The sequence below is a fragment of the Dermacentor andersoni genome, chromosome 3 (assembly GCF_023375885.2).
Source record: "Dermacentor andersoni chromosome 3, qqDerAnde1_hic_scaffold, whole genome shotgun sequence".
Taxonomy (NCBI): domain Eukaryota; kingdom Metazoa; phylum Arthropoda; class Arachnida; order Ixodida; family Ixodidae; genus Dermacentor; species Dermacentor andersoni.
The window spans coordinates 148,521,800-148,549,452 of record NC_092816.1 but is presented as its reverse complement, the minus strand read 5'-3'; the positions used below and the strand labels follow the sequence as shown (position 1 = coordinate 148,549,452).

Genomic DNA, 27,653 nt, shown 5'->3' with positions numbered 1-27,653 from the left:
TATTGATGTACACAAATACAAACGCATCGAAACGCATAATTTCAATACATTTAATAGTAGAAAATATACAACGACATAAAGCCACACGTCCTTCGTTCTACGTGCCTGAGTTTTTTTGCAAACCTTTTAGATGTGCACTCATGGAACAAATAAAAAAATTGTGAGTTTTTGGAATTTATTCTATTGCGTGAGCTTTTACCTTGAGACTATAGAAAAGTTTATTTGCGTTTCTATAAGCGCGAACGTGCGTTGGCGTCATTGGCTTGGAATAGCGTTCTTTCACGAAGCGTACACCGAAGATATATATGTTCTCCTTGCTCGTGCATCTACGCTTCCCCCAATGTGTGAAATCGCTTTCATAAACATTTATTGATGCTTTAACGCATATCTTCTAGTCCATGCAGTGTAAATGTGTTCTAGAGATCTGCGCAGTGAACATTCAATCAGCAAGCACTTCTTGGTTTAAGTAAGTATGTTCTTTCTTCCTGGTTTGTGCTTTTAATAGTACTTTTCTTCCATAAGTAATGCCCTTTGCACTGGGCTATACTTGAAAGCCTGTTTATTAGCACATTCATTGTTCCATTGGGGCTCAGCGGCTGCCGCTTCAGCGGTAACTTAGCGCCAGAACTTAAGCAGTGCTAAGTTTTGTTTTACTTAGGAGAAATAATATGCGCTACAACCGCTTAACGCTAAATATGCAGGTCGGACAGTTCTGAACAAGGAATGAAAGCGAGGCACCTACTGGTTTTCCTGGCCACCAGTGCCCTTGTGGTTCACGGTAAGGTTACTGCTGGAATTTGTACACAGTCAATGAGCGCCTGCAGCTTTGTGTCAGTATAACGTTGTTTTTTGCGTTAAAACACAAGACGTGCAGTACTTTTATCACCGGGTATTATAGACGCCGTTGCAACACCGGCACAGCGACCCATCTATAATCCGGCCAAACCCATTAGATACTGGAAAGGAGAAGTAAGGCTATTGGTCTAGTAGAAACATTGTCTGAGGCAGAGCTATAGCTTCAGCTCAAGAACTGCAAGCAACAAAATTGATTTTATTACATGTATTCTAATTTCTCCAGTATTAGAGACATATTTTCAAACAAACCCTTTGCCCATGGCATTCACGAATCGAAGTGTTCTTCAAAACGAACTTTCAAAGCTTTATTAGCCGTTTTATATACCAGACTTTCTTTCATGCCATATGCAAATTCGCTGAGTAGAAGAACGTCCCCTGCAAAGTTGAGGTGCCGTCGGAATTTGTATTGAATTATTACCTCTAGCCTTACAAGTATCTGTCAAAACAAATAATATTGTAGGCATCGCACCTCTATGTTGCGTTAACCACACTGTAACTAACCTTACTGCATTTGGTACTTTAATGAAATAGGATTTTGTGTCAATGTTATACGTTCAGCCTCAGTGGCTCTAAATTTTTCCATTTTCTACAGAGAGATTTCCTTTCTGCCGATTTGGTTGTTTCTCAAATGTGCTTGTCAACATATGCAATAGCGAATCGCATTGACGGAGATTATGTGAAATGAAATATATTTAATACAGTGATCATTCCTCTTTTTACGGCGCCTGGTGATGTCCAAGGAGCTAAAGGATTTTGGTGGTAGTTCAGCAGATAACAGTTGCAGTCATCGCACAAATCATTTTTGCGCGTTGTACCCTACACGAAAGATCACATTGCGAAAACATGCTCTGTGTGCACCTTCTCGCATATTTGTCCAACCTGAAAGGCAGTGGCTCATCGAAATCAATTAGAGAACATAATATTATGCGTGAGGAAACTGCAAGCAGCAAATGGCTGTGCCACCGATATTAGGAATTATGAAGCGATTTTTTTAATTTAAATTAGGTGCGAAACAGGCATGATCATGTTGCGCTAATAACTCTTGCTACGTGAACTTGCTATAATGAGTTGCAACATTGTAGTATTGATTTATCACAGTACGTGCACATTCAAGAAATTTCGCCCTGTTAGGCTGTTTGAGAGGCTAAAATGGCGATTGTAACAAAAAATACGGATTTCTAAATTTATGTTCTTTTGACTTCTTCAACTAAACAAGTGGCTATGTTTTGTTGCTATCAGCTCTGTAGAAGAGAATACGTTTGCGTTTTTTCACGTGATCATAGCCCACGCATGCCATCGAAAGCACTCGCAAACGCAAACGTAAAAGGGGGCCGCCGAGGAAGACATAAACATTACACAAAATGTGCGTCTTCGTTCCAAAGCTAAATCTTCGCGCTTGTTAGCGAGAGGAGACCTACCAATGGTCCAGCAGGATGTGCAGAAAAAAAACCTAGAAATATACACCATTTCAGGCTGTGGTTTCTTTGGCAAACCCAAACTGAAATTTGGTGTGGTGGTCTAAGTGCCCTGCTTCTTGTGCAAATGGCAAAAGCTGGCATATATTCCAACGCCGCCGGCCTCGATCGAAAGGTGAACCGATACGGAAACTCAAGTTGAATGATTGCAATCGAATTACAATCGGTGAATACCCGGAGTACGATCGACACAAAAGTACAAGATGTTGTGGGTGCCAAGAAGCCATCGTCCAGCTTTCACTATTCATCAGCAGCATTTGATTATTCAGTATTCACCCAAAAATAAAATAGCATGGTCTGTAATCTTTAAATGGATTTTTCTCCATTTGCAGTTTCTAGCGAAAAAACACCTCGGAGAAAATTCCAAACTGATCTCCCAAAACCTACTTTTAAGATGTAAGATGTTTTGAAGAGCAAAATTTTGTTAGGAACTGTGTAAGGTGCTTTTAAAATTTATAAATATTATTACTATATCATCGAGTGATGCTCAAGAGACGAACCGTCGCGAGAACGGCGATGAAGTTGGTCGGTGAACTTGGCGCGAGCGAGTGTCGGCCTGGCTGCCTGGCTCCAGTGCAAATAGCCTGTAAATAGCCTCTTTCTTCTGTATTTTTCCACACGTAACATTCTGGTGGAGGTCACTGATCCCCGTCCACACCGCGGAACTCCGAAGTGGTCGGCACATCGAGCTTATCACCATGCCTCCCGGTGACGAGCCCGCCTCTGCAACGGCTTCGGCTTGTCCGACTGCTCCAATCTTCACGGTTGCCCCACATCACGACCCAGGTGTCTTTTCTGGCCTGGAGGGACAGAATGGTGACGACTGGATCAAGCTCTATGAACATGCCAGTGCTAATTAACAAGTGGGACGCAACGATTATGCTCGCCAATGTCATCTTTTACCTCGGGGGCTCCCCCCGCGTGTGGCACCAAACGTATGACGAGGAGATAACCAGTTGGGACAGTTTCAAACAAAAGCTACGGGAACTGTTCGGCGACCCCATTGGGCGCAAGGCTGCCGCGAGAAAGGCTCGTGCGTCTCGCGTTCAGTCATCTAGAGCCGTACGTTTCCTACATCCTCGACGTCTTGGCTCTATGACGCAAAGCTGACGATAAAGTGACGATATGACGAAGCAGTTAAAGTGGCACATGTGCTAAAAGGCATCGCCGACGACGCTTTCAATTTGCTTGTTTTCGGCAACGTCTCGACTATCGACGCCATCATGAAAGAATGCCGTCTCCTTGAACAAGCTAAGAGCCGCCGTATCTCACACCACATTACGCGGCTACCCAACACTGTGGCAGTGTCGACATGTGAGGGTCGACAGCATCAGACCACCATCTGTGATGACGTCAACCGTAATGTTCGCCGCGAACTCGAGGCCGCCTGTTCGCCAGCTTTCTCTACGACGCCTCCCGATGCGCCAGCAACCACCAGTGCGATGATTCAGGCCATCGTCAGACAGGAATTTGAGAACATGGGTCTGAACTCCGTGTGTTCCACGTCTCAACCCAGCGTTCCCCAGTTCTCTAGCGGCCCTCCTCGTCCCCGACAGTCCTTCTCTGCCACATCTCGCCATAACCCGTCCGAATGGCGCACCCCTGATGACAGGCCGACCTGCTTTCACTGCTGTCGCATCCGCCACGTCGCTCGCCACTGCAGCAACCGATGGCCACCACCACCTCGGACATACACCGCCGCTTATTCCTGCACCTTTGGACCTTTCGTTCCCTATACCACCCGCCATGAATCCACTGCCGCTAATGCTCCTGCTCCCAACCTTCGGTACAGCCGCTCGCCCTCACTTCGACGCCATCAATCTCGTTCGCCCCAACCCCGTCGCTTCTCTTCGCCGCCTATTGCCTCCCGGATACAGCCGGAAAGCTAGGCACTGCAGCTTCTGGAGGTGAAGCTGCGTTGTCGACCCTGCCCTCAACTCCTCTGCTCACGTTGCGCACGAACCGAAACCTTCTTGACGTTGACGTTGACGGCTATCCTGTCACGGCACTCATCGATACAGGAGCACATCTTTCTATTATGAGTGCTGCCTTCCGACGGCGACTCAACAAGCTCCTCACCCCAGCGTGGGCACGCGTCGTCCGCGTTGCGGATGTTGGTACTGTGTCTATCATCGGCGTGTGTACGGCACGTATCAGTGTCGCCGACCGCCACACTCCTGTCCTCTTCACCGTAATTACTCATTGCCCCCACGACCTCATTCTCGGTCTCGATTTTGTCTCCGCGCATTCTGCTATTATTGACTGCTCCTCCAGTACCCTTCGCCTTGAGTTGCCGATGCTTGCAGAACCTTCAGACGCACCCCGCTGCCGCTTACACCCCACCGGCTTTCTGCGACTGCCGCCAAAGTCGATAGCCTACATTGAACTGTTGTATTTACCACCAGTTCCTGCAGGCCAGTACCTCGTCGCTTCTCTGCCCGATGTTCCATTACAGTATAACGTTACCGTGCCTCACAGTATACTTACTGTTACTGCAAACCGCACTAGCATGCCTGTCTGTAACTTTGGATTGGCAAAGCAAATTCTACCGAAAGGTATTTGCCTTGCCACCGTTGATAGTCTCGGCGACCAATACGTGGCAGCGTTATCGCCCGATGGTTCTCGCGAGCTTAGCAAGCCCCTCGCGCCAGCGTCGGGCGCCAATCCCAACATAAAGAAAATGGTTGCGACGGACCTGTCCTTTGCGCCGGCTGAAGACCTTTGCCAAGTATTATCGTCCTACCGAGATATTTTTTACTTCGACGATCGCCCTTTAGGCCAGGCGCTCGCGGTAAAGCATCGGATTTTTACAGGCGATGCTACGCCTATTTACCGACGACCGTATCGAGTTTCTGCGTCGGAACGCCAAGTAATTCAAGATGAAGCGAACAGAATGCTAAATAAGAATATCATTGAGCCTTCATCGAGTGTCTGGGCGTCACCTGTGGTGTTGGTTAAGAAAAAGGACAGCACGTGGCACTCCTGTGTAGACTACCGTCATCTGAACAACATTACTAAGAAGAACGTCTACCCGCTCCCACGTATAGACGGAGCCCTCGACTGCCTGCACGGTTCCAACTATTTCTCATCTATTGATCTTCGTTCGGGATACTGCCAGATTGCTGTTGACGATATGGACAGAGAAAAAACCGCGTTCATCACACCTGATGGCCTATTTCAACTTAAAGTAATGCCGTTTCGATTATCTAACGCCCCTGACACCTTTGAGCGTATGATGGACTCCTTGCTCCAAGGTTTCAAATGGTCCACATGCCTCTGCTACGTCGACGACGTCATCGTCTTCTTGCCAACGTTCGACACTCACCGTGAGCGTCTAACAAATATAGTTGATGTATTTCGAAAGGCGAAGCTGTAACTTAACTCGTCCAAATGCCGTTTTGGCCACCGACAAATTACACTTCTGGGCCATCTCGCTGACACTTCCGGAGTACAGCCTGATCCCGACAAGACTAGCCCTGTCGGAGAGTTTTCGGTTCCGAAGACAGCCGCAGACGTTCGAAGCTTTGTAGGGCTATGCTCGTACTTTCGTCGTTTTGTTCCAGGTATTGCGACAATTGCTAGCCCCCTAACTAATCTTTTGAAGAAAGGCGTACAATTCTCGTGGGTAATGCAGAAGCCGCCGCCTTCTCTCGTCTCGCCACTATTCTAACCTCACCACCCATACTCGGTCACTTCGACCCTGATGCTCCTCCACAATTGCGTACAGATGCCAGCGGTCATGGCGTAGGTGCCGTTTTAGCCCAGCGTCAGCGTGGCAAGGATCTCGTTGTTGCTTATGCGAGCCGCCTCCTAGCACCAGCACAACTATTCCATTACGGAACGAAAATGCGTTGCTGTTTTCTTGGCGGTTGCGAAGTTCCGTCCTTACCTTTACGGTCGCCCTTTTTCCATAGTCATTGACCGTCATGCTCTCTGCTGGCTCTGATCGCTAAAAGATCCTACAGGCCGGATTGGTCGATGGGCTTTGAGGCTACAAGAATTTTCATATACCGTGGTGTACAAGTTTGGCCGCCTGCACCTAGACGCTGACAGCTTGTCGCTTTACCCTGTTGACGATTCTGACTCCTCAAATATTGCCAGTGCTTCTTGCGTATTATCTGTATCACAGCTGCTTCATTTCACCGACGAGCAACGCCGTGGCGCCTACATCAGACCACTCATCGACACGTTTTGAACACTCTCCGGCGGATACGGCTCTACGCCTCTTCGTCCTCCGCAACGGTACCCTGTACCGTCGTAACCTTCATCCGGACGGCTCTGAATTCCTTCTTGTAATACGTAAACACCTCCGCTGCACTGTTCTAAAAGAGCTTCACGACGCACCATCGGCAGGACATCTCGGCGTATCTCGAACCTCTGACCGTGTACGTCACCGTTTTTTCATGGCCGGGCCTTGCTCGTTCCGTACGACGTTACGTCGCCGCTTGTGAACTTTGCCAACGACGCAAGAAGCCTTCCCACCTCCCCGCTGGTTACCTGCAGCCACCCGACATCCCTGCCGAGCCCTTCCATCGTGTCGGCTTGGACCTGCTCGGCCCATTTCCGGAGTCTACATCAGGAAACAAGTGGGTTGGAGTCGGGTTGGACTACGCGACCCGCTACGTCGTAATCCGTGCTCTTCCGACCAGTTCCGCCACTGATTTTGCGGGCTTTCTCCTACACGATATCATTTTGATGCATGGTGCTCCGCGTGAATTGCTAACAGACCGTGGCCGTACGTTTTTGGCCAAAGTAAAATTCATCGACGAAATCATGCGTGCCTGCTCAATACAGCATAAATTTACCACCTCCTACCACCCCCAAACGAACGGCCTCACTGAGCATTTGAACCGCACCCTTACCGACATGCTATCCAAATACGTATCAGACGACAACCGTGACTGGGACCTGGCTCTACCTTACATTACCTTTGCGTACAACTCTTTCCGTCTCGAAACTGCTCCCTTTTTCCCCGCTTTACCTCTTGTATGGCCGCGGACCGACGCTTCCACTGGACACTGTACTTCCGTCCGCTACAGCTTCAACTAGCGATTATGCCCGTGATGCAGTCGCCCACACGTAACAATAGTTTCTCTACACAATGAGAATACCCAAATTCCCCACCCCATGCGGTGACAACATAAAATCAAACTTCGTTTTCAAGTCAGGAAATTTCACGCAAATGATATACAAAACTAGTGGCTGCACTAATCCTGCTCTACAGTGAACTTCGACGGTAGCTATTCAGAAACAGTCGATGGTATGTTTGGAATGATAGTTATCCTAAGGTGACACAGTTACCCGTTCAATTGATGACAATAATATGCTTTTTATGTTTAACCTGAGGTAAAATAGGGTAACCTACATTATGATGTTAAGAGAGTAAAGAATACCGTGAACCTGTAATGAAATCAAAAGATGGCACCTCAGCCACGAATCTACCCTCAGTGAGCAACCATTTAAAATGATATTGTTACGGCGAGAATATATATATATATATATATATATATATATATATATATATATATATATATATATATATATATATATATATATATATATATACACAGTTACAACGGTGTAGCTCAGTGACCAAGGTAACACCAGCAACTGGTATTCCAGACACTTCAATCTCCTCTTCACCTAGCAACGTCATTTTGTCCACAGCGGCACAAAGTCGTACGCGACATTAACCCCCGGCTGCAGAAGCATCGTCACGATGCTCTTTAGGGCATCGAATTAGCGTGCGAGTTACAGGGCTTGAGTCGCGAAACGTGCACGACATCAGTTCATGGTGGGGTAGAAGACGTTGATGTCACAGGTGATATGTCATATTTGAGGCTGGTGACTTGGCGAAGAACTCGGTACGGCCCGACGTATCGCGGCAGCAGTCTTTCGCAGAGGCCGACGCGATGGGAGGGTAACCAAAGCAGGACAAGTGACCCGGGCTGAAATGAGCGTCCCGACGACGACTGTCGTAACGATGCTTTTGTATAATCTGAGATGCGAGAAGACGATCTCGGGCAATGCGACGTGTTGTGGCCGCGCGAACAAAGGCGTCGTGAGCGCGGAACGTGGTAGTGTCGGCATCGGAAGGCAGCAGCGAGTCAAGAGGCAGGAGTGGGTCAAGGCCATATAGTAGATAGAACAGGGAATAGCCAGTGATATTCTGACGCGACGAATTGTATGCGAACCTCACGAAGGGTACGCCCAATCCCGGTGGTCATCGGACACGTGCATGGAGAGCATGCGCGTGAGTGTACGGTTGAGACGCTCGGTAATCCGTTTGTCTGTGGGTGGTAAGCCGTCGTGAACTTGTGGGACGTTGAGCAAGAGCGAAGAAGGTCGTCAACAACCTTAGAAAGAAAACAGCGGTCTCTATCAGTCAGCAGCTGACGTGGGGCACCATGACGAAGGATCACTAAATGGAGGAGAAAATCAGCCACAAAAGTTGCGCTGCTCGTAGGTAGGTACGCGTGCTATAGTCCATCCGAACGGCCACTCACTTGTTGCCTGAAGATGAAGTTCGAAATGGGCCAAGGAGGTCTAGACCGACGCGGAAAAATGGCTCACCGGGGATATTTATTGGCTGAAGGTGCCCAACGTGAGACAATAAAGGCTTCTTGCGGCGTTGGCAATGTCCGCAGGCAGCGACGTATCTTCAAACAGAGCGATATAGCCCAAGCCACAAAAATCACCTGCGGACACGGTGGTACGTACGGGAGACACCCACATGACCAGCGGTGGGCGCATCGTGTAACTGCGAGAGAATTGACGAGTGCAGATGCTGGGGAACGACGAGAAGCAGTTCAGCACCATGTGGATGCATAATGCATCGGTATAAAGGCCCGCCCTGGAAATACGCCCTGGAAATACAAATATACGGAGGGAAACGTCCTGTTGCTCCGAGATAAGGGTTTCGATGATTGATCGCGAATATAGGTCGCGACGTTGCTCATCGGCCATGCATGAGAAGTCGAAGATCGACAAAACGCAGGCACCTGTATCGGTTTCAGTGCCATCGTGTGGGTCGACAGGATAGCATAGAGGCAGTCGGCGTCCTGATGTAGCCGCGCAGATTTGTAGGACATGGAAAAGGTGTACTGTTGCAGGCGTAAAGCCCAGCGGCCAAGACGGCCTGTCGGGTCTCTGAATGGGGATAGCCAAAATAAGGCATGATGATCTGTCACGAAGTTGAAATGCCGACCGAACAAGGGCCAAACATTCACGTTCTGTAGTGGAGCAGTTGCGTTCTGGTGCGGAAAGAAGATGGCTAGATTACGCGATCACGCGAATAGTGTCCCGCTGTCGTTGGGATAAGATAGCGCCAATGCTATGGTCGCTTGCATCAGTGCGAACTTCAGTTCAGGCATGCGGATCACAATAACCCAACACAGGTGGATTGATAAGGCGGCTGATAAGCATCAATAATGCTGCAGCCTGGTCGGGTCCCCCACGAATAGTGGCGTCCTCCTTGAGGAGGTCTGGGAGAGGACAAGCGACTTCCGCAAAGTTCTGGATAAATCGCCGAAAATAGTAACACAGCCCTAGGAAATTTCAGACATTGGTAGAAAAACGCGGAAGCGGAAACTGATCAACGTCATAAACTTTATCAGGATCAGGCTGAACGCCAGCAGCGTCAATCATCTGACCAATTACTCGTATTTGGCGGTGGCCCAAATGGTATTTTGTAGAATTGAGTTGTAGTCTAGTTTGTCTAAAAAACAGCAAGAATAGCTGACAGTCGGTGGAGGTGGCTCTCAAACGTCGGTGAAAAAACAATGACGTCATCAAGGGAGCAAAGGTATGTGGTCCATTTGAATCCACGCACAAGAGAGTCAATCGTGCGCTCGAAGGTAGCAGGGGCATTACACAGTCTGAAAGGCGTCACTTCAAATTGGTAGAGACTATATGTGGTGACGAAGGCGATCTTCTAGCGATCTCGTTCATCCACTGTGATTTCCCAGTCGCCAGAGCGCAAATCAATTTGCGAAAAATAACTGGCACCCTGTAAGCAGTGCAGTGCGTCATCAATACGCGAAAGCCGATACACGTCCTTTTTGATAGTCGTATTACGGTGACCGTAATCGATATAAAATCTCCAGGTGTTGTCCTTTTTAACCACAACGATAGGTGATGCTCACGGACTGAAGGAAGGCTCGATAATATCTTTGGAGAGCATTTTGTCCACTACCGTTGGATCACCTGGCGTTCAGCCGCAGACACACGGTAGGGCCTTCGGTGTATAGGAGGAGCGTCAACAGTGTGGATTGGATGGCTGACGACGTGGCGTCGACCTAGCGGGCGATTGCCAAAATGAAAGATGCCTTCATAGGACATCAGAATGCGGCGAAGGGCTTCGGCCTAAGCAGGTCTTAGGCCCAAACAATGAAACGTTCCTTTCCTTCGAGCGCTTCCTAACCTTACGTGAGGCCTCCTTACAGCGAAGGACCGATGGAGGAAGCAAGCGTACTCTGAAAGCTCCCTTCACCCGCCCTCACGTAAGGAGCGGTTGCCGCATGCCTGGGTTCGAGATCATCTCTTAAAATCTTCACGCGAACACCATTATTCTATTAAAAAATGTATCGTCGCACAATCTTTAAATTTAAGAGCTAATACAGAGAAGCGGGGACCCTTTCTTCTATTTTGTTTACTAAAGTTTAAAAAAGTAGCGCATTACAGTGCAAAGCTTGATGTGCTCCAGCAACGCTGGCATGCCGGCGTCGTGCAACGCCTAGCAACGTCTAGCAAAGCTTTCATGCTGCACGCGTGACTGAAACGAATATGCTTGGCGAGACGTACCGTCCTCGCGCTTCTCCGCAGGTGGGCGACATCGCGCATGCGCAAGCAAACGTCACGTGGTTAAGCAGTGAGGAGAAGCGCTCGTTCAGGTCCAGGAGTGGCGTAAGGACGCATGAAGGTAGCTTTGGAGCTACCTTATGCTGAGGAAGCACCAAGGAAGCCTTCACCGAGGGCCCCTCAGTAAGGAAGCTTTCAGAATGACAAAAAGTAGCCTCACCGCAATGAAGGCTTCCTTACTTAGGTAAGGAAGATTTCATTGCTTGGTTCTTAGATCAGTAGCGATCATTGGTGTAAACTTGTTGCGTGAAGTAGGCGGGGAAGAAGCTGCAGCAGTGTCGAATTCTGGTTCGGGCATTGGAGCAGCTACTCTACAGTCTTCTAAAGGGAATAGCCTATCTCAAAATGCTGGCAGCGCAGCAGCAGTTTTTATCAGAGGCCGATGCGACGGGAGGGTAACCAAAGCAGGACAAGTGACCCAGGGCTGAAATGAGCGTCCCGACGACGGCTGTCGTAACGACGCTTTTGGATGCCAGGTGTATTCAGACACAGACAACACCACTGTTCAATTGGCTCCCGTTAGCGACAGAGTTATTTCCATTACGTGACAATATGGAACAGTTCTTGAGTTACACTCACCGATTAGCAGTGGGAGTCTACAGTTTAGGCGGCGCTTCAAATAATGTTATAGTTGATAACAAATGTTAGAAGAAAATGCTTGTTTGAAGTTATGGCATCATATTTGGCATGGCAATGATCCCCTGGTATCCAACATTGCGGCATTTATTTACGTACATGCGTTACATTTCTGAATTCTGAGGGACAGCGTATAAGAGCACATGAAGACTCAGATTTTTCACACGGTGCAACTAATAATGATGTTGATGTCTGGGCACGAGACGTTAGCGTTTCCTTGGCCTCCATTTGACGTCCCACAGGTCTTCCAAAAAGGTCGCGTAGCTTTTTCGTGCAGGAGTCCCAGCTTCTAATCTCAGCTTCATGCGTCTCGAACCATACCTTCGCTGTTGCACTCAAGTAAAATATCCCGTTGGCCAGCAAAAGTGTCGCGTCCCACTTGTGCTTACCGACGCGCTCATACGACGTCACCCTGTCTTATCTTGCCAGTGCTGACCAGTGCTGACGAAGATTCCTGTTTGACGTAGCTGGGTTAGCACTACTTCTGCTGCTGTCTGAGGGGTGGAGGTAGCGTCAGTAGCTATAACAGCGGAACCGATGTGACGCCCGCAGCGAAGATCCAGGGCCGGCTTGTGGCGAGATTACCCCGCATCTCAACCAAAAAGTTACGAGGAGAAAATATATGTATTTACAATATATACAGTTGCAAGGGTGTAGCTCGGTGACCGGGGTAACACCAGAAACCGATCTTCGAGACACTTCAATCTTCCCTTCGCCAGCCAACGTTATTTTGTCCGCAGCGGCACAAACTAGTAAACAGTTCTTGAATTACACCCACCGATTAGCAGCTGGAATATACATGACACATCCGTGCAATGCGCCTCAATTCATCATGCGAATATTGCTGAAAGTTACCTTAAAATTCACGTAAACTACTGGCCGCAATATGTATTACCAAAAATGCGGTATGTTTAACGCAACCAATACGCCAAGACAGGATAGTTAATGCGGGTAACTAGTTATTGTAATGTTTTCGTTAGAAAGCTAACAACAGGAAAGAGGAATTAAACAGAACAGGTACATTGGGGATGAAACGTAACATGTTGAATTGGCGATACAGAAAGCGCAAGTCCGAGGATAGCTATTTAACTATAGGCACTTTGCTAATTTGATTCGCTTTGGTGAAGAGCGTTGATGCCTCTGAGGTAACAGCGCAGCTACAGTAACCTCTAGTACTTTTGGCCGCGTGTCAAATAATTGTATAGTTGATAACAAACATTATAAGCAAATGCTTGTTTGAAATTATGACATCAAATTTGGGACGGTCAGTGAGTGCCTGGTATCCAACATTGTGGTATTTAATTACGTACATGCGTTACATTTGTGAATTCTGTGAGGCAGCGTCTAAGAGCAAATACAGACTCAGCTTTTTCACACGGTGCAACAAATAATACAAAAAACATTTATGTTCTGCGCTTAGCCTCAAATTGTGAGCTCAGACGGCACGAGATTAGGGCAATGAAAGCGAAGGAGTGGGCTTGTCAGGGGAGTGCGCCAGAACAGCCCACGGACGCTACCACAAATAAGCCAAGCTGCTGGGTAATCGAGTAGACAAACACTTCATTGATAATCTCCCTTATAACTAGAATATTTGCTCAGTTCTTAGAAAAAACACCTGAAAATTTAGTTCCCATATTCAAATGAATTCTATGCTCTGATTCTGAGGTGGATTGGGGTAAAACTTGCTTTTTTAAGCATAACTGTATGAGTGAAAAAATGAACCTGTAATTGCGTTTATATGGGATCTAGAAGAATTTACAAACGTTAAGTACATAGCTAAACATCACAACATTGAATATCCGGAGCCCGAATAAATATTATCAACAAGCCAAGCTCTGCCTGCTTGACTGCAACTAGCCAGCATTCGGCAGCTGTAACGATATCGATGCTATTTAAGGATTCTTGCTAACTTGCTTGGAACGGATGCTACGACATATATTTTTGTGACCAGTTCTGTTAAATATGCTCAGTAGTTCAAGTATTTTTAATGCTGCTTACGTCTTTTGGAAATTTTATAGCCAATGCTGCGCCAAGTGGGGGAACCAAAACTGGAGTGCATCCGGGAGCAAACCATGCAGCAGGAATCCCAGGAGCAGCATTCCCACAACCAGGAGTTCAAGGAGCAGGAGTCTCAGTAGCTGCAAACCCATTAGCAGGCATCCACGGAGGACGGTTGCCACTTGGAGGAATGTCACATGGACCAAACGAGTCAAGTGGTCTGCTTGTGACACTCCCAGGACAATTACATGCTCCAGGCCATGGACGTGTCGTCGTAGCACCTGGAACAGTCAGCGGTAGCTCTCCTATTGAAGGAACGGTCAGCATAGGTGGGACTGGAAGCAGTCTACACAGAGTGCTGCAAGCAGTACCAGGTCAAGGGCCACACAGCAGTGGGCATGTCATTGGCGGGCACCAGGGCAGTCACATATTACAGGTGCTGCCACAAACAAGCCATGTTGGTGAGCCCAATAGTAAGCCCTCATCCTGTCTAATCGCGATAATATACCCCAAAACAATCATTGCCACATGAGCGAGACGCATGAGTTTAGCTAAATTGAGCTTACTGGGTGAAAAACAAACGAAAGAACAAAAAGTACTCGGCGACTAATAGAAACAGCGTCAATGCCAGGTATATTCAGACAGAGACAACACCACTCTTCAATTGGCTCCCGTTAGCGACGTAGTTATTTCCCGTTGCTTTCTCAGATTCCTTTCAGAGCTCGGTGGATCATTCATTTCCAGAATACGCGTCTCCACAAAAACATTGGTGTTGCATTCATCTTGTAGAGACAACTAGTAACGGCAATGGGATATGCATTCTTTGTCGTTACAGGTATTTAATTAGTTATGCTTGACTTATTCTTGCTGTGGTTGAGGCAGCAAAACAAAGACATGGTTGTTCGTCAAATTGGCGAACATACACTAGTATAGCATGGTAAAGCCGCGATAGCACTTTCGCTGTTCGACTTTCAGGGCATGGCGTATAGCGTGTTGGCCGGCACGACCTGAAAGCGTGCACGATGGCATCGTGAGATGTCTTATGGTATGATTGCCTGCTAACCTTTCATGGCGCATACCCACTACGCGCGATTGGCCAAGAAGCCAATGCGCAATGCTGTTTGCAGACGGAGTCATTTTGGCATCGTGCTGCCGCAGCCACTTAGAGCAATGGCCAATTAGCAGTGGTACCATGGTGGTTTCGCACCCTGTTTCCTCAGCACAGAGGGGCACGTACCAAGTGCTCCAAGTAGGCGTGAAAAGTTTCTTCGAGTAGCAGTACCAACCGAGTTCCGCATCTACAGTCACCCATGTCGGCGTGAAAGAGGTTCTTTGAAGAACGGAACGTATCTACACAGCAGACACTCAGTGAGCCAAGTTGGTGTGTTTGTCGGCTTAGAACCCTGTTCCCTAAGCACTGAGCGGCAAATACCAAGTGCTCCAAGTCGGCGTGAAAGGGTTTCTTAGAAAGCAGTACCAACCAAGTCCCGCGTCTACAGTGATTCATGTCGGCTTGAAAGAGGTTCTTTGAAGAACAGCACGTACGTAGACAACACACACTAAGTGAGTCAAGTTGGTGTGGTGTTTGGTTTAGAACCCCGTTCGCTAAGCACAGAGGGACACACCCCAAGTGCTCCAAGTCGACGTGAAAACTTTCTTCGAATAGCAGTACCTACAAAGTTCCGCGTCAGCCGTGACCCATATCGGCGTGAAAGAGGGTCTTTGATAAACGGCATGTATGCAGGCAACACACACTCAGTGAGCCAAGTTGATCTGGTTGTTGATTTAGACCCCTGTCAACATAGCACAGCAGCTTTATGCGCTAGTCATTCGACCCCGGACTAGCCAGTGACCCAGGTAGGGGGAAAATCGTTACAATCATTTATACATACTATGACGTCTCTGTTGGAGCGACGTTTATTTGGCCCGAGTACTCGGCGTACTCCAGTACTCGGATGGTAAGAACTCGAATTAGCCTAGACCTGAGGAGGGAACGGAAGCAACTGGTACATAAGAAGCCGATCAATGAGTTAGCGGTAAGAGGGAAAATAGAGGAATTCCAGATCAAGCTGCAGAACAGGTATTCGGCTTTAAATGAGGAAGAGGACCTTAGTGTTGAAGCAATGAACGACAATCTTGTGGGCATCATTAAGGAGCGTGCAGTAGAAGTCGGTGGTAACCCCGTTACACAGGATACCAGTAAGCTATCGCAGGAGACGAAAGATCTGGTCAAGAAACGCCAATGTATGAAAGCCTCTAACCCTACAGCTAGAATAGAACTGGCAGAACTTTCGAAGTTAATAAACAAGCGTAAGACAGCTGACATAAGGAAGTATAATATGGATAGAGTTGAACATGCTCTCAGGAACGGAGGGAGCCTAAAAGCAGTGAAGAAGAAACTAGAAATTGGCAAGAATCAGATGTATGCGTTAAGAGACAAAGCCGGCAATATCATTAGTAATATGGATGAGATAGTTCAAGTGGCTGAGGAGTTCTATAGAGATTTATACAGTACCAGTGGCACCCACAACGATAATGGAAGAGAGAATAGTCTAGAGGAATTGTAAATCCCACAGGTAACACCGGAAGAAGTAAAGAAAGCCTTGGGAACTATGCAAAGGGAGAAGGCAGCTGGGGAGGATCAGGTAACAGCAGATTTGTTAAAGGAAGGTGGGCAGATTGTTCTAGAAAAACTGGCCACCCTGTATACGGAGTGCTTATGACTTCGAGCGTACCGGAATCTTGGAAAAACGCTAACATAATCATAATCCATTAGAAAGGGGACGCCAAAGACTTGAAAAATTATAGACCGATCAGTTTACTGTCCGTTGCCTACAAAGTATTTACTAAGGTAATTGCAAATAGAATCAGGAACACTTTAGACTTCCGTCAACCAAAGGACCAGGCAGGATTCCGTAAAGGCTACTGAACAATAGACCATATTCACACTATCAACCAGGTGATAGAAAAATGTGCGGAATATAAGCAACCTTTATATATAGCTTTCGTTGATTACGAGAAAGCGTTTGATTCAGTCGAAACCTCAGCAGTCATGGAGGCATTGCGGAATCAAGGTGTAGACGAGCCGTATGTAAAAATACTGAAAGATATGTATAGCGGCTCCACAGCCACCGTAGTCCTCCATAAAGAAAGCAACAAAATCCCAATAAAGAAAGGCGTCAGGCAGGGAGATACCATCTCTCCTATGCTATTCACAGCCTGTTTACAGGAGGTATTCAGAGACCTGTATTGGAAAGAATTGGGGATAAGAGTTAATGGTGAATACCTTAGTAACTTGCGATTCGCTGATGATATTGCCTTGCTTAGTAACTCAGGGGACCAACTGCAATGCATGCTCACTGACCTGGAGAGGCAAAGCCGAAGGGTGGGTCTAAAAATTAATGTGCAGAAAACTAAAGTAATGTTTAACAGTCTTGGAAGGGAACAGCAGTTTACAATAGGTAGTGAGGCACTGGAAGTGGTAAGGGAATACATCTACTTAGGACAGGTAGTGACTGCGGATCAGGATCATGAGACTTAAATAATCAGAAGAATAAGAATGGGCTGGGGTGCGTTTGGCAGGCATTCTCAGATCATGAACAGCAGGTTGCCATTATCCCTCAAGAGAAAAGTATATAACAGCTGTGTCTTACCCGTACTCACGTACAGGGCAGAAACCTGGAGGCTTACGAAAAGGGTTCTACTTAAATTGAGGACGACGCAACGAGCTATGGAAAGAAAAATGATAGGTGTAACGTTAAGGGATAAGAAAAGAGTAGATTGGGTGAGGGAACAAACGCGAGTTAATGATACCTTAGTTGAAATCAAGAAAAAGAAATGGGCATGGGCAGGACACGTAATGTGGAGGGAAGATAACCGATGGTCATTAAGAGTTACGGAATGGGTTCCAAGGGAAGGAAAGCGTAGCAGAGGGCGGCAGAAAGTTAGGTGGGCGGATGAGATTAAGAAGTTTGCAGGGACAACATGGCCACAATTAGTACATGACCGGGGTAGTTGGAGCAGTATGGGAGAGGCCTTTGCCCTGCAGTGGGCATAACCAGGCTGATGATGATGATGATCACACATGGAGCTGAATATGAGGATTGATCAACGTAGGATGATGATGATAAACAAAGATGAAGAAGACGAGCATAATAAACGCCCACGCTAATTACCCCCCCCCCCCCTCCCGTGGAGGCGGCCATCCTGGGCACAGGTCAAGGTGACGAAGTACGCCGAGAGAATGGTTTATGCGGGAGACGGAAACGACCTTGGTGCTGTGACAACGGCGGTCTCTTACAGCGACAACGGGAGTCACGCGATAATTGACCGGTGATGTCTGCTGCATGACTAGGTATGGCCCGATGAATGTCGGTTGGATCTTGTCACACAAACCAGGAGTGCGAAGGGGCGTGAGTAGGAGCACCATGTCACCAGGTCTGAAGGACACAACTCGATGGAATGCATCATAAATGATCTTCCGACCTGGTTGTCTGGTCGTTGTGTTTACGCGGGCCCACTGGCGACACTGAGTGAGCCGTGAAGCGAAGTCTTCGCTTCGAGATGTAGATACGTTGACAGGAGCATTGAAGAAAGCAACTTCGAGAAGGGAAGCAGGCCACCGTCCGTAAACTAGGCAAAATGGCGAGTAGCCGGTGGTGCGCTGAACGGCCGTGTTGTAGGCGAAAGGGACGAATGGTAGAAGCTTGTCCCAATTTTTGTGGTCAGGTTGAATATATACGGCGATCATATCGGCAAGCCTGCGATGAAATCGCTCTGTCAAGCCGTTAGTCTCTGGGTGGTAACTCGAAGGTGTTTTTTGGGTGGTACCAGGGGCGCGCAGGACTTCGTTTAAGGTTGCGAGAGAAAAGCTTTTCCAGGGTCGCTCAGCAGTATCCGAGGAGTGCCATGGCGGCGAATAATATCTTGAAGGACAAAGGCGGCAACTTCGGTAGCCGAGCCAGTGATAACTGATGTTGTCTCGGCGGAGCGCGTCAGGTGGTCGATGGCGGTCACTATCCAGCGATTGCCAGCGGGAGCAACAGTGAGGGACCCGTAAAGGTCAATACCAACAACCTCATTTGGTGCGGTGGGACACGGAATAGGCAGTAATTCACCGGCAGGAGCAGAGGTTGGGAGTGCGCGACGCTGACACAGAGAACAAGAACCGACGTACCACACTACACTAGTAGAAAGGCCAGGCCAATAGTAACGGCTTCGAATGCGATCGTAGGTTTTATGGAAGCCGAGATGGCCAGCCGTCATGTCATCGTGGAATGCTGAGAGGATATGGGCTCGAAGAGAGTGCGCTAGAACTGGCAGCCAGCGTTGACCGTCAGGGGGGTAAATGCGCCGATAAGGCACGCAATTGTCCAGCTTCAATTGCGCGAGTTGGCGTCGAAGCCGCGCGTTAGGGGGGCGAGACGCGTCAGAGAGTGGTTTATCGTAAGCCAACAATATCGGTCAGCCCGTTGGCAAGACGCGAAAGTGAGATCGTCGTCCGGAGAAAGGCCGTCTATTGAGGTTAGGGAGCAAACCAGTGCAAACGTCATATCGGAAGAGCTGGTTTGCGACGGGTTGCCGAGATGTTGAGCGGGTGCGCAGGAAGCGGACAATCGAGCGACCCAGGTGTCCGGTCAAGTTCTTGAGCCTGCAGAGCCAGCATAAGGTGTGGGGCTCCGTAACAATTGTAAAATGGTGCCCGTTCGGTAGGGTTGAAACTTCGGTATGGACCAAATAACAGCCAGGCACTCCTGCGGAGTGATCGTATAGTTCTCAGTGACGGTGAGTACGCGGCTGACGTATGCAACGACTCTCTCGTGAAAAGTTGTCGCGTTGTCGAAGAATGACACCGATGTTGCGGCCACTATCGTCTGCGTGAAAGAGAGTCGGCGCAGTGTCATCAAAATAGTAAAGCACAGGTTCAGACGTGAGGGCACCCTTCAACCTGTTAAAGGCTGCTTCACATCCTTGACACCAGAGGAAGGGTACACAGGAGGCAAGTAGGTTGTGTAGTGGTGCAGCGATGGAGGCAAATTTCCGTATAAAGCGACGGAAACAAGAAGCGAGGACAAGGAATCTTCGCAAGTACTTAGGACTTTCTGGGCGAGGGAAGCGAAGGGCCGCAGAAATCTTGTCAGGGTCAGGACGTATGCCGTCCTTGCTCACGACATGTCCTAGGAGTTTAATAGATCTGCTGCCACAACGGCATTTCTTCGTGTTGAGGTGAAGACTAGCGTCTGTAGGGCACGTTCGAACTTCATGCAAGCGTTGCAGATGCTGAGGAAAAAACTAAAATATCATCCAGGTAGCAGATGCAAGTTTTGCATTTCAGGCCACGCAGCACGGTGTCAATCATGCGCTCAGAAGTCGCAGCTGTATTGCATAGCCCGAAATGCATGACATTGAATTCGTAAACTCAATCGAAGTTAGCAAACTCTGTTTTTTTCTCATCTTCGTGATTGGGAATTTGCCAATAGCGAGAACGGAGATCGAGGCTTGAAAAGTGTTCGACGGCTTGTAGCGAATCAAGGACGTCGTCAGTGGATGTACGTCCTTTCGAGTGATCTTATTTAGGGCACGCTAATCGATGCAAAAGCACATGAGGCCACGTTTTTTCGGACCAAAACAGCAGGACATGACCAAGGGCTAGCTGAGGGTCAGATGAACTTCTAGTGCAGCATGTCCGCGACATTTTCTTCTATGATTTGCCGCTCGGATAGAGACACGTGGTATCGGCGTCGGCGCACTATAAACGCTTCGTCAGTATGAATGGGATGCACTGCAACTATGGTTTGGCCCAGAGTCGACGAACGGACATTGAAAGGATTCGTGTGTTTGTTCAACAAAGCCAGCAGCTGTTGGCTCTCTGAAGGTGGTAAGTCAATTCTGATGGCTGCACTAAGGGTAGAGGCAGAATAAATAGCACAAGTATAAGGGTCTTTAGAGGGCATAGGTCTAAGGGGCACGACCACCTGCGTGCGTCGCCATCCATTAGATCGTTCGACGCCGAAGAATTATGCATGTCAATTTGTTACGTTGTGAACAAAAGTGCCGCAAAAGCTGTATTTCCATATTACAAAATTTTTTTGGGGGTTCACCACAGCCACTGTAGGAGGAAGGAGGATTCTCTCCAATGTGGCGTTGGTTCCGGTGACGAGCGCAGAGCCATTGTAAAATCGAACCACACATGGTACAAAAGCGATGCCTTTATGAATGCAACGGAAGAGGGCAAGACATCACTATGGTCAATATCGTTGAAGAGAATGGTAACAATTCGTTGTCGGCCGGGAGGTAGTTCGGTATCTTCCGCAGCAATCAAGCGCAACGGCGTGTATGTTTCTTCCCCAAGCAATTAGTTGTTGTCGGTAAGATGTACGACGCGCTTCCCACAACAAATGCCTGCGGAAGCAGAAGAAAGGAAATCCCGCCCTAAAATAACTTGATGAGCGCACGCGGACATTAGAGTGAACTGAATATGGTGCAGGAGGTCGTCGAATAGGACGCGGAACAAGCAGCAGAAGGCCCAACAGTGTCCACTTCGGCTGCAATCAGCGTCAGTCCATCGTAAGGCGTCGTGACTTTTCTGAGGCGAGAACATAAATTAGCATGGATAACAAAAACTGTCGCATGTGTGTACGCCAAAGAATTGATGGACACCCCTTGGACAAACACCGAAAGAAGAGTGGATGGCCGCGCTGGAGAAATTTCAGTCCTGTTGACGTGTGCAGTTCTTCCTGCAAAAGCTGCAGCGCTTAGTTTCCCCTACGAACGGAGGAGTTGAGTGAGACTGCCCGTAGTGGTGACGTAGAGCGGCAGAACGGTGAAGGGGAGCGGCGTCTGGCTGAGCGGTAAGTGCTTGGGTCTTCAATCAATGCAGGCGGAGATGTACAGCGGAGCGCAGGTGAAGAGAAGCACCGGCTTTGGGAAGAGAGTTCCCTGAAAAAGTTGCGTTAAGAGGTTTCGTAGCCCCGACTGTCGTCGTGCTGGCGCTTCTGGCAGAAACGTGAAATAAGGCCACGATAGCCGCAATATTAAGACGTGGGACGTGGCGAACGCCAAGGCGGGTAGTACAGAGTGCTAGGGGCTCTGGGAGCCAGTGCACTCAGATGGGCCGATGAAGGCTCAGGCAGCATGGACTGGATATTCTGTGGAGGCGCGTGGTTCCTGATGGCAAGGACATTGAAGGCGACTGTTCTAATTTATCTGACTGACATGACGAACTCACACGGCGGCAGAACGCAAGAATATCCTTGATATACGATGTGTAAGACTCGCCTGGCTGTTGTTGGCGAGTATTGAGAGTTTGCTCTGCGATGGTGGATCGAACGCCGGGGTACCAAATACATGGCGGAGCTGCTCCGTAAAGGCAGCCCAGTCAGTAAAGTATATCTCGTGATTGAAGAATCATGTCTTCGCCACACCTGTCTAGTAGGAGGAGACATGTTGGGAGCTTGAGGGGATTGTCCCAAAGATTAGCGGAACTTACTCACTCGTAGTCGTCCAGCCAGTCCTGCACATCTTCCCCACGAAGACCAGCGAAGGGAGGGGGGTTACGCTGGTTTAACTGCTTAGGATATAAGAGGTGACTTGCGGTGTCGGAACGGCATCGGTTAAAGTGGAGGGTGGGTTGGTCTGAGACATGCTAGCGGACAGTGGCCGCAAGCGGCGGCCTGAACGAAGCACCATGGGTAGACTGAACGAGTAGAGGACTGAGGATCGAAAAGTCGCCTCCACCAAGTAGGACGTCTTTGTTGGTGCGACGTTTATTTGACCCGAGTATTCGGTGTCAAACCAGTACAGGCATAAACCCAATGATGATGATCGCACGCGGAACTTGATGATGAGGACCGATCAACGTAGGATGGTGATCATAATGCACAGATGAAGAAGAGCGTAATAAAGGCCCACAATACATACATACATACATACATACATACATACATACATACATACATACATACATACATACATACATACATACATACATACATACATACATACATATATACATACATACATATATACATACATACATACATACATAAATACATACATACATACATACATATATACGAGTACATGCCCCAGAAAAGTGCGTGAATACTCCAAGAATGCTAACCACGTTAAATGTACGTATACCAATCTAGAGACACGCCGTTCTGTTTTATCATGCTATCACACACGACGCTTCTTGTACATCATTACCCTCCCATCAATTCAAATAGGGCGGAAGCTTGTAATTTAGAAATTAGCGAGTGCTTTGTATTACTGGGTTATCATTCTTTGGGTACTTCACGAATTTCTGTAACTTTTATCTATATTTTTATCTATGCACGTTTCTATTTAACCGTTTGCTCACCTACCTGACTCACTGAAGTCCGTGGTCGAATGGGCGGTACACCGGACTACTGGGCTGAGGGAACAGAATTCGAAAATAGCCGCTGGAACAACTTGGCTTACTGAGTATGTGGCAATGTGTCCATACATGCCATTTAGATGCAGGACTGTGTAGGTACCGCTGTTTGAAGAAACTCTTTGACGCCGATTCGGAGCACTGGGTATTTGCCACTTGGTCTGTCTGGTATTTGTCGAGCCTCTTTGTTGCCAACTTGGGTCATTGAATATGTGAGAGTAGGCGTGTGCCACTCTTCAGTGAATGTTTTAGAGGACAACTTGGTCAACCAGGTGTATGGCGCTGAGAATGTGGCACTCTACAACACGAAGAAGATCCCTTAAGTTTCTCCAATGTTGAGCGGAATCGAGCCCACGTTCGGGGCCTGAATTTGGTTAAAAGAATTTTCAAAAATTCCAGCGTTGGAACAAAATAGAAGCACGAGGTTTACAAATTAATAGTTCTGCATCAAGAACGCATACAGACCTGTAAACGCCATCCATTAGATCCTTAGAAGCCAAAGAATTATGTATGTCAATTTGTTACGTTGTTAACTAGGGTTCCGCAAAAGCTATATTTCGATATTACAAACTTTTTTGGGGGGTTCACGTATAGAGTATCAATTTTGCCCGCTTTAGATGTAATATTATATGCAATTCATATAATTGTGAGATACTTTTATATTGCTGAATTACAGAGTGATAAATTTGATAATTTCGTTTTCTGAAAATTTCCAATTTTCGCCAACTGTTAACAAAAAATTGACGACCTAAATAAAAAATTCGAAACAAGCAGTCCCTACATTTTGAGATATTTAGTTAATGCTACATACCTTGCCAAATCCGGTGTAATGGTTGCCGAGAACAGCGAATTCGCCTTTTACATGTATTTAGATAGGACTAGTCGACCAAAAGCTTTTTCATAACAGGAAGCTTTAGCTCGGACCCAAATCTGATGCCGCCTTTTCAAATACATGTAAAACGCAAAAACGCAGTTGTGAGATAACTTTCGGACAGATTTTAATGACTTTGTTGCATTTGAGAGAGAAAGTTACATTCTAATGACTGTTGGAAACGGAATTTTAATTTAGGGCCTGAGTTTTCGTAAAGAAAACTTTTATATTCGCAAGTAAAAAACAAATAGACGCACAGAGTTTATAGATTAAGAGCACTGCAACAAGAACATATATTTCGCTTCTGTAATCGGCACTCATTAGCTCATTCAAAGGAGATCAATTCGAAATTCCAACTTATATATTACGTGAATTTGTTACGTTGTGTACCAGGGTTCAGCAAAAGCTGTATTTCCATATTACTGACTTTTTTTCAGATTCATGTGTAACAAATCAATTTTGTGTGGTTTCGATGTACTATCAGATGCAATTCCCAGAATTGTGATATCGTTTTTCCTTGTTGAGTTAGAGAGTTTTACACTTGATAGTTTCGTTTTCTGAAAATGTTTGGTTTTCGCCAATTTATGTTAAAAAAATGATGGCATAAATAAAAAATTCCAAACCAACAGTCACTAGATTTTAAGTTTTTCTTTTAAATGCAACAAATTTGGGCAAATTTGGTACAGTGGTTATTGAGAAAAATGAACTCTCCCTTTACACGTATGTATATAGGACCGCGCGAACTAATGCTTCCTCTCAAGGAAGCGCGATAGCGGAGCCCCATTACAGTAGACGGCTCATGGATAATTTGTTTCGGCGGTGGCAATACGTTGTGTCGCTATAAAGAATCAATGGTGGAAGCATTACCGTCGACAGTTAACATGAAATGGGTCTTACCGCAAAATTTTACCGCAGACCGAACGCCGGGCGAGCGCCGCAAAGGCAACTAGGATGAGGGGGGGGGGGGGTCGATCACACTTCTGACACCATGTCGAGTCTGCTGCCGAAGCGGTGATGCGAGCGAAAAACTGACGGCACTCCGGTGTTGCCACGTACTCAAAAATCCCCGTGTTTATTAGACAGCCGTTTTTTGTCCCTTTTCCTCAATGACGTCACAGAGCCTGTGCACACGAGTGCTTGGTCAGATCAGAGATAACCGATAACACTAAAGCGTGTAATACGACGGCGGGGGTTCGTATCCCACCTGCGGCCACTTGTTTCTTCATCCACTTTCATTTCAATTCATTTATAATTTCTTTATTTCAATTGACCATTTCTTGCATGTAACATTTAGTTTCCTATAAATGTACGTCTTGACAAAGCCAGGAAGGCAATTTTTTCTTCTTTCAAATGTTACTTTCACATTATAAAAAAATACCGACTTCAGTGAAAAATATGCGCACACGCTCTGGTGATTGTATGTACCGACTGGGCAACGAGTGGTATGTACACACCATGCCAACGCCAGCTAGCCCTTTGACATAATAGCCGCGTGTTAATGATTTATGGTAGCATGAATTTTCCTACTTTGGGACATACCCACAATGAAGGATTGGTGAAGAAGCGATCGCCGGTATACTTATATGTAAGAATGAATGAAGAAATGAAGCCTGCATAAGATTTGTAACATTGCTAAGCATGGGTACACGGCAGCACATGCCTGCGCCAGTTTTCTTTACGTCAAAGACCTAGTTAATAAATGGGCTAATTTACCGCAATCATTGACCGCTCAATGAAAGATTCCCTTCATATAGGTTCGAACATGGGAGTTGGATGTCCAGATTTTCTTCTTGTTTTTTGCCACCGCGAGCACAGAAGCGTGGTACAGCCGGTGCAAGCGCCAGCTGAGCCCTAGTGCGCCCACTAGCTGTTTTGATGAGTGCTGCCCTATAAATGTTTAAGGAAACTAACTTTACTGTGTTGTCTCCACGTGGAACGTTATTATTGAATTTGAACATACACTTCTTTGCGTCAAATATGGGTGCCAAACTTTTCTATATTTGATACGCTTGAACGTGGCTTCTCGAATGCCGTCCCCGTTTCATTCTTTATCAAAATGTCAGCCGTGAGGAAGCGTGCAAGTTTAAGCAATACACAACTTGAAACTACTACATCTGGCATGTCTTCCGCATCATCGATAACATTTCGTCGCCTAGATAAATGAAATAGCTGAACTCACATGTACCACATTACGGCAGAGCAAACAGCCCAACTAGATGCGGGCCAGAACCCCCTTTGTTAATACATCTCCAGTACGTGTAAATAGGTCTACAAATCTAGTTGAATATGTTTTTATAGTTGCTTTCCTTATGTGATGAGTGTTGAAATATTGCTGATAAATTTCAGGAAATGCGGCTGTTGTCAACTTTATGTAGATTTCTGAGGGCAGTGTTTAGAATATTATGCTTCAATAATGCTACCTAAATATTCATCTTTGGAGGTGAAGTAACATATGAAATAATATTACCAAGAAATGATGCATCGATAGGCATTAAGCGAGCGAGCTTTAGTAGGCTGCAGCTGGAAAGGGCTAATTCCTCCTAAATGTTGAGTTCATTATGCAATAAATGAAACTCTGATTCTCATTCATAAGCTCTGTCAGTGAGTGGTGTTCACAGCGTTTCAAATCATTCGTGCAACATAAGTGTTGTTTATATTTCCTAGGATTTCCAGCGTCAGCGGCGAACATCCCAGGTGGGCCATCTGTGAGTTTTGGACACCCGGGCCCGAGCCTAGGACCTTTAGGTGCCTCTCACAGCATCGGACTAGGCCACTCAGAGCAGGCAGGTCCACTTGCTGCAGGAAGTACTGGTTATGGAAGCCATGGAGGAAGCAGTAGTTCTGCGTCTGGTTTCTCAGTATCAAGCCCACTATCTACTCTATCACAGGGACTTGGGTCTGGATCTCATATGGTGGGTTCACAAGCAGGCTCAACAGGACATACAGTTCTTGTTCCAGTTCCAGCACCAGCTGTAGTAGTAGTTGCAGGAGGCGCATCAGCAGGAACCTCATCAGGAAGTCCGATCTCACACGCAGGAAACACAGCAGCAGGAGTTGTGCCACCTCTACTGACAGCGCAAGCAGGCAACCTTCATTCGAGCGTGCCAGCACTAGGCGGACTAGCTTCGGGCAGCTCTTCGGCTCTACCATTCCCTGGTAGAGCCAGTGGAGTGAAACATTAGATTGAACAGGATCGCAAAGCGAGCAAGAGCGAACGGATTCACGTTAACCACTCTACGCGGAAACTAAGACAAATAAAGGAAATTGACCAGAGAGGTCATCTCAATTCGTTACTGGTCTATTACACGATCACTTTTAATGTGCTCTGAACGTATTATATCAATAGACAGCACTTTTATCCAGTAGACTTCGGTTAAAGCGGTGCTACCTCACTAAATTGAATTCGGTGCATAAAGAAAAATTCTTTCAGCTGATTTAAGAAAGTTGAACCATGGTGATACCATTAGGTTTCTTTTTAATTCCACCCCTTAAACAGCTGCAACGAAGCGCGGATTACGGGGAAAATAAACTTGAATAATTGTTT

At 47.0% G+C, this 27,653-nt stretch overlaps 1 protein-coding gene across 2 annotated transcripts; it reads left to right on the top strand.

Annotated features, from left to right (window-relative positions):
* The first annotated feature begins 705 nt into the window (after window positions 1–705).
* LOC129383021 (uncharacterized) lies at window positions 706–27,653 on the top strand. Of its 2 annotated transcripts, none has more exons than XM_055067207.2 (3): window positions 706–778; window positions 13,844–14,284; window positions 26,774–27,653. In XM_055067207.2, the coding sequence occupies exons 1-3, from the start codon at window positions 724–726 to the stop codon at window positions 27,289–27,291; spliced, it is 1,014 nt and encodes a 337-aa protein (XP_054923182.1). In that variant the 5' UTR covers window positions 706–723; the 3' UTR covers window positions 27,292–27,653. The 2 variants fall into 2 exon arrangements, with proteins under 2 accessions (XP_054923182.1, XP_072142889.1); XM_072286788.1 differs by having other exon boundaries at window positions 13,844–14,296.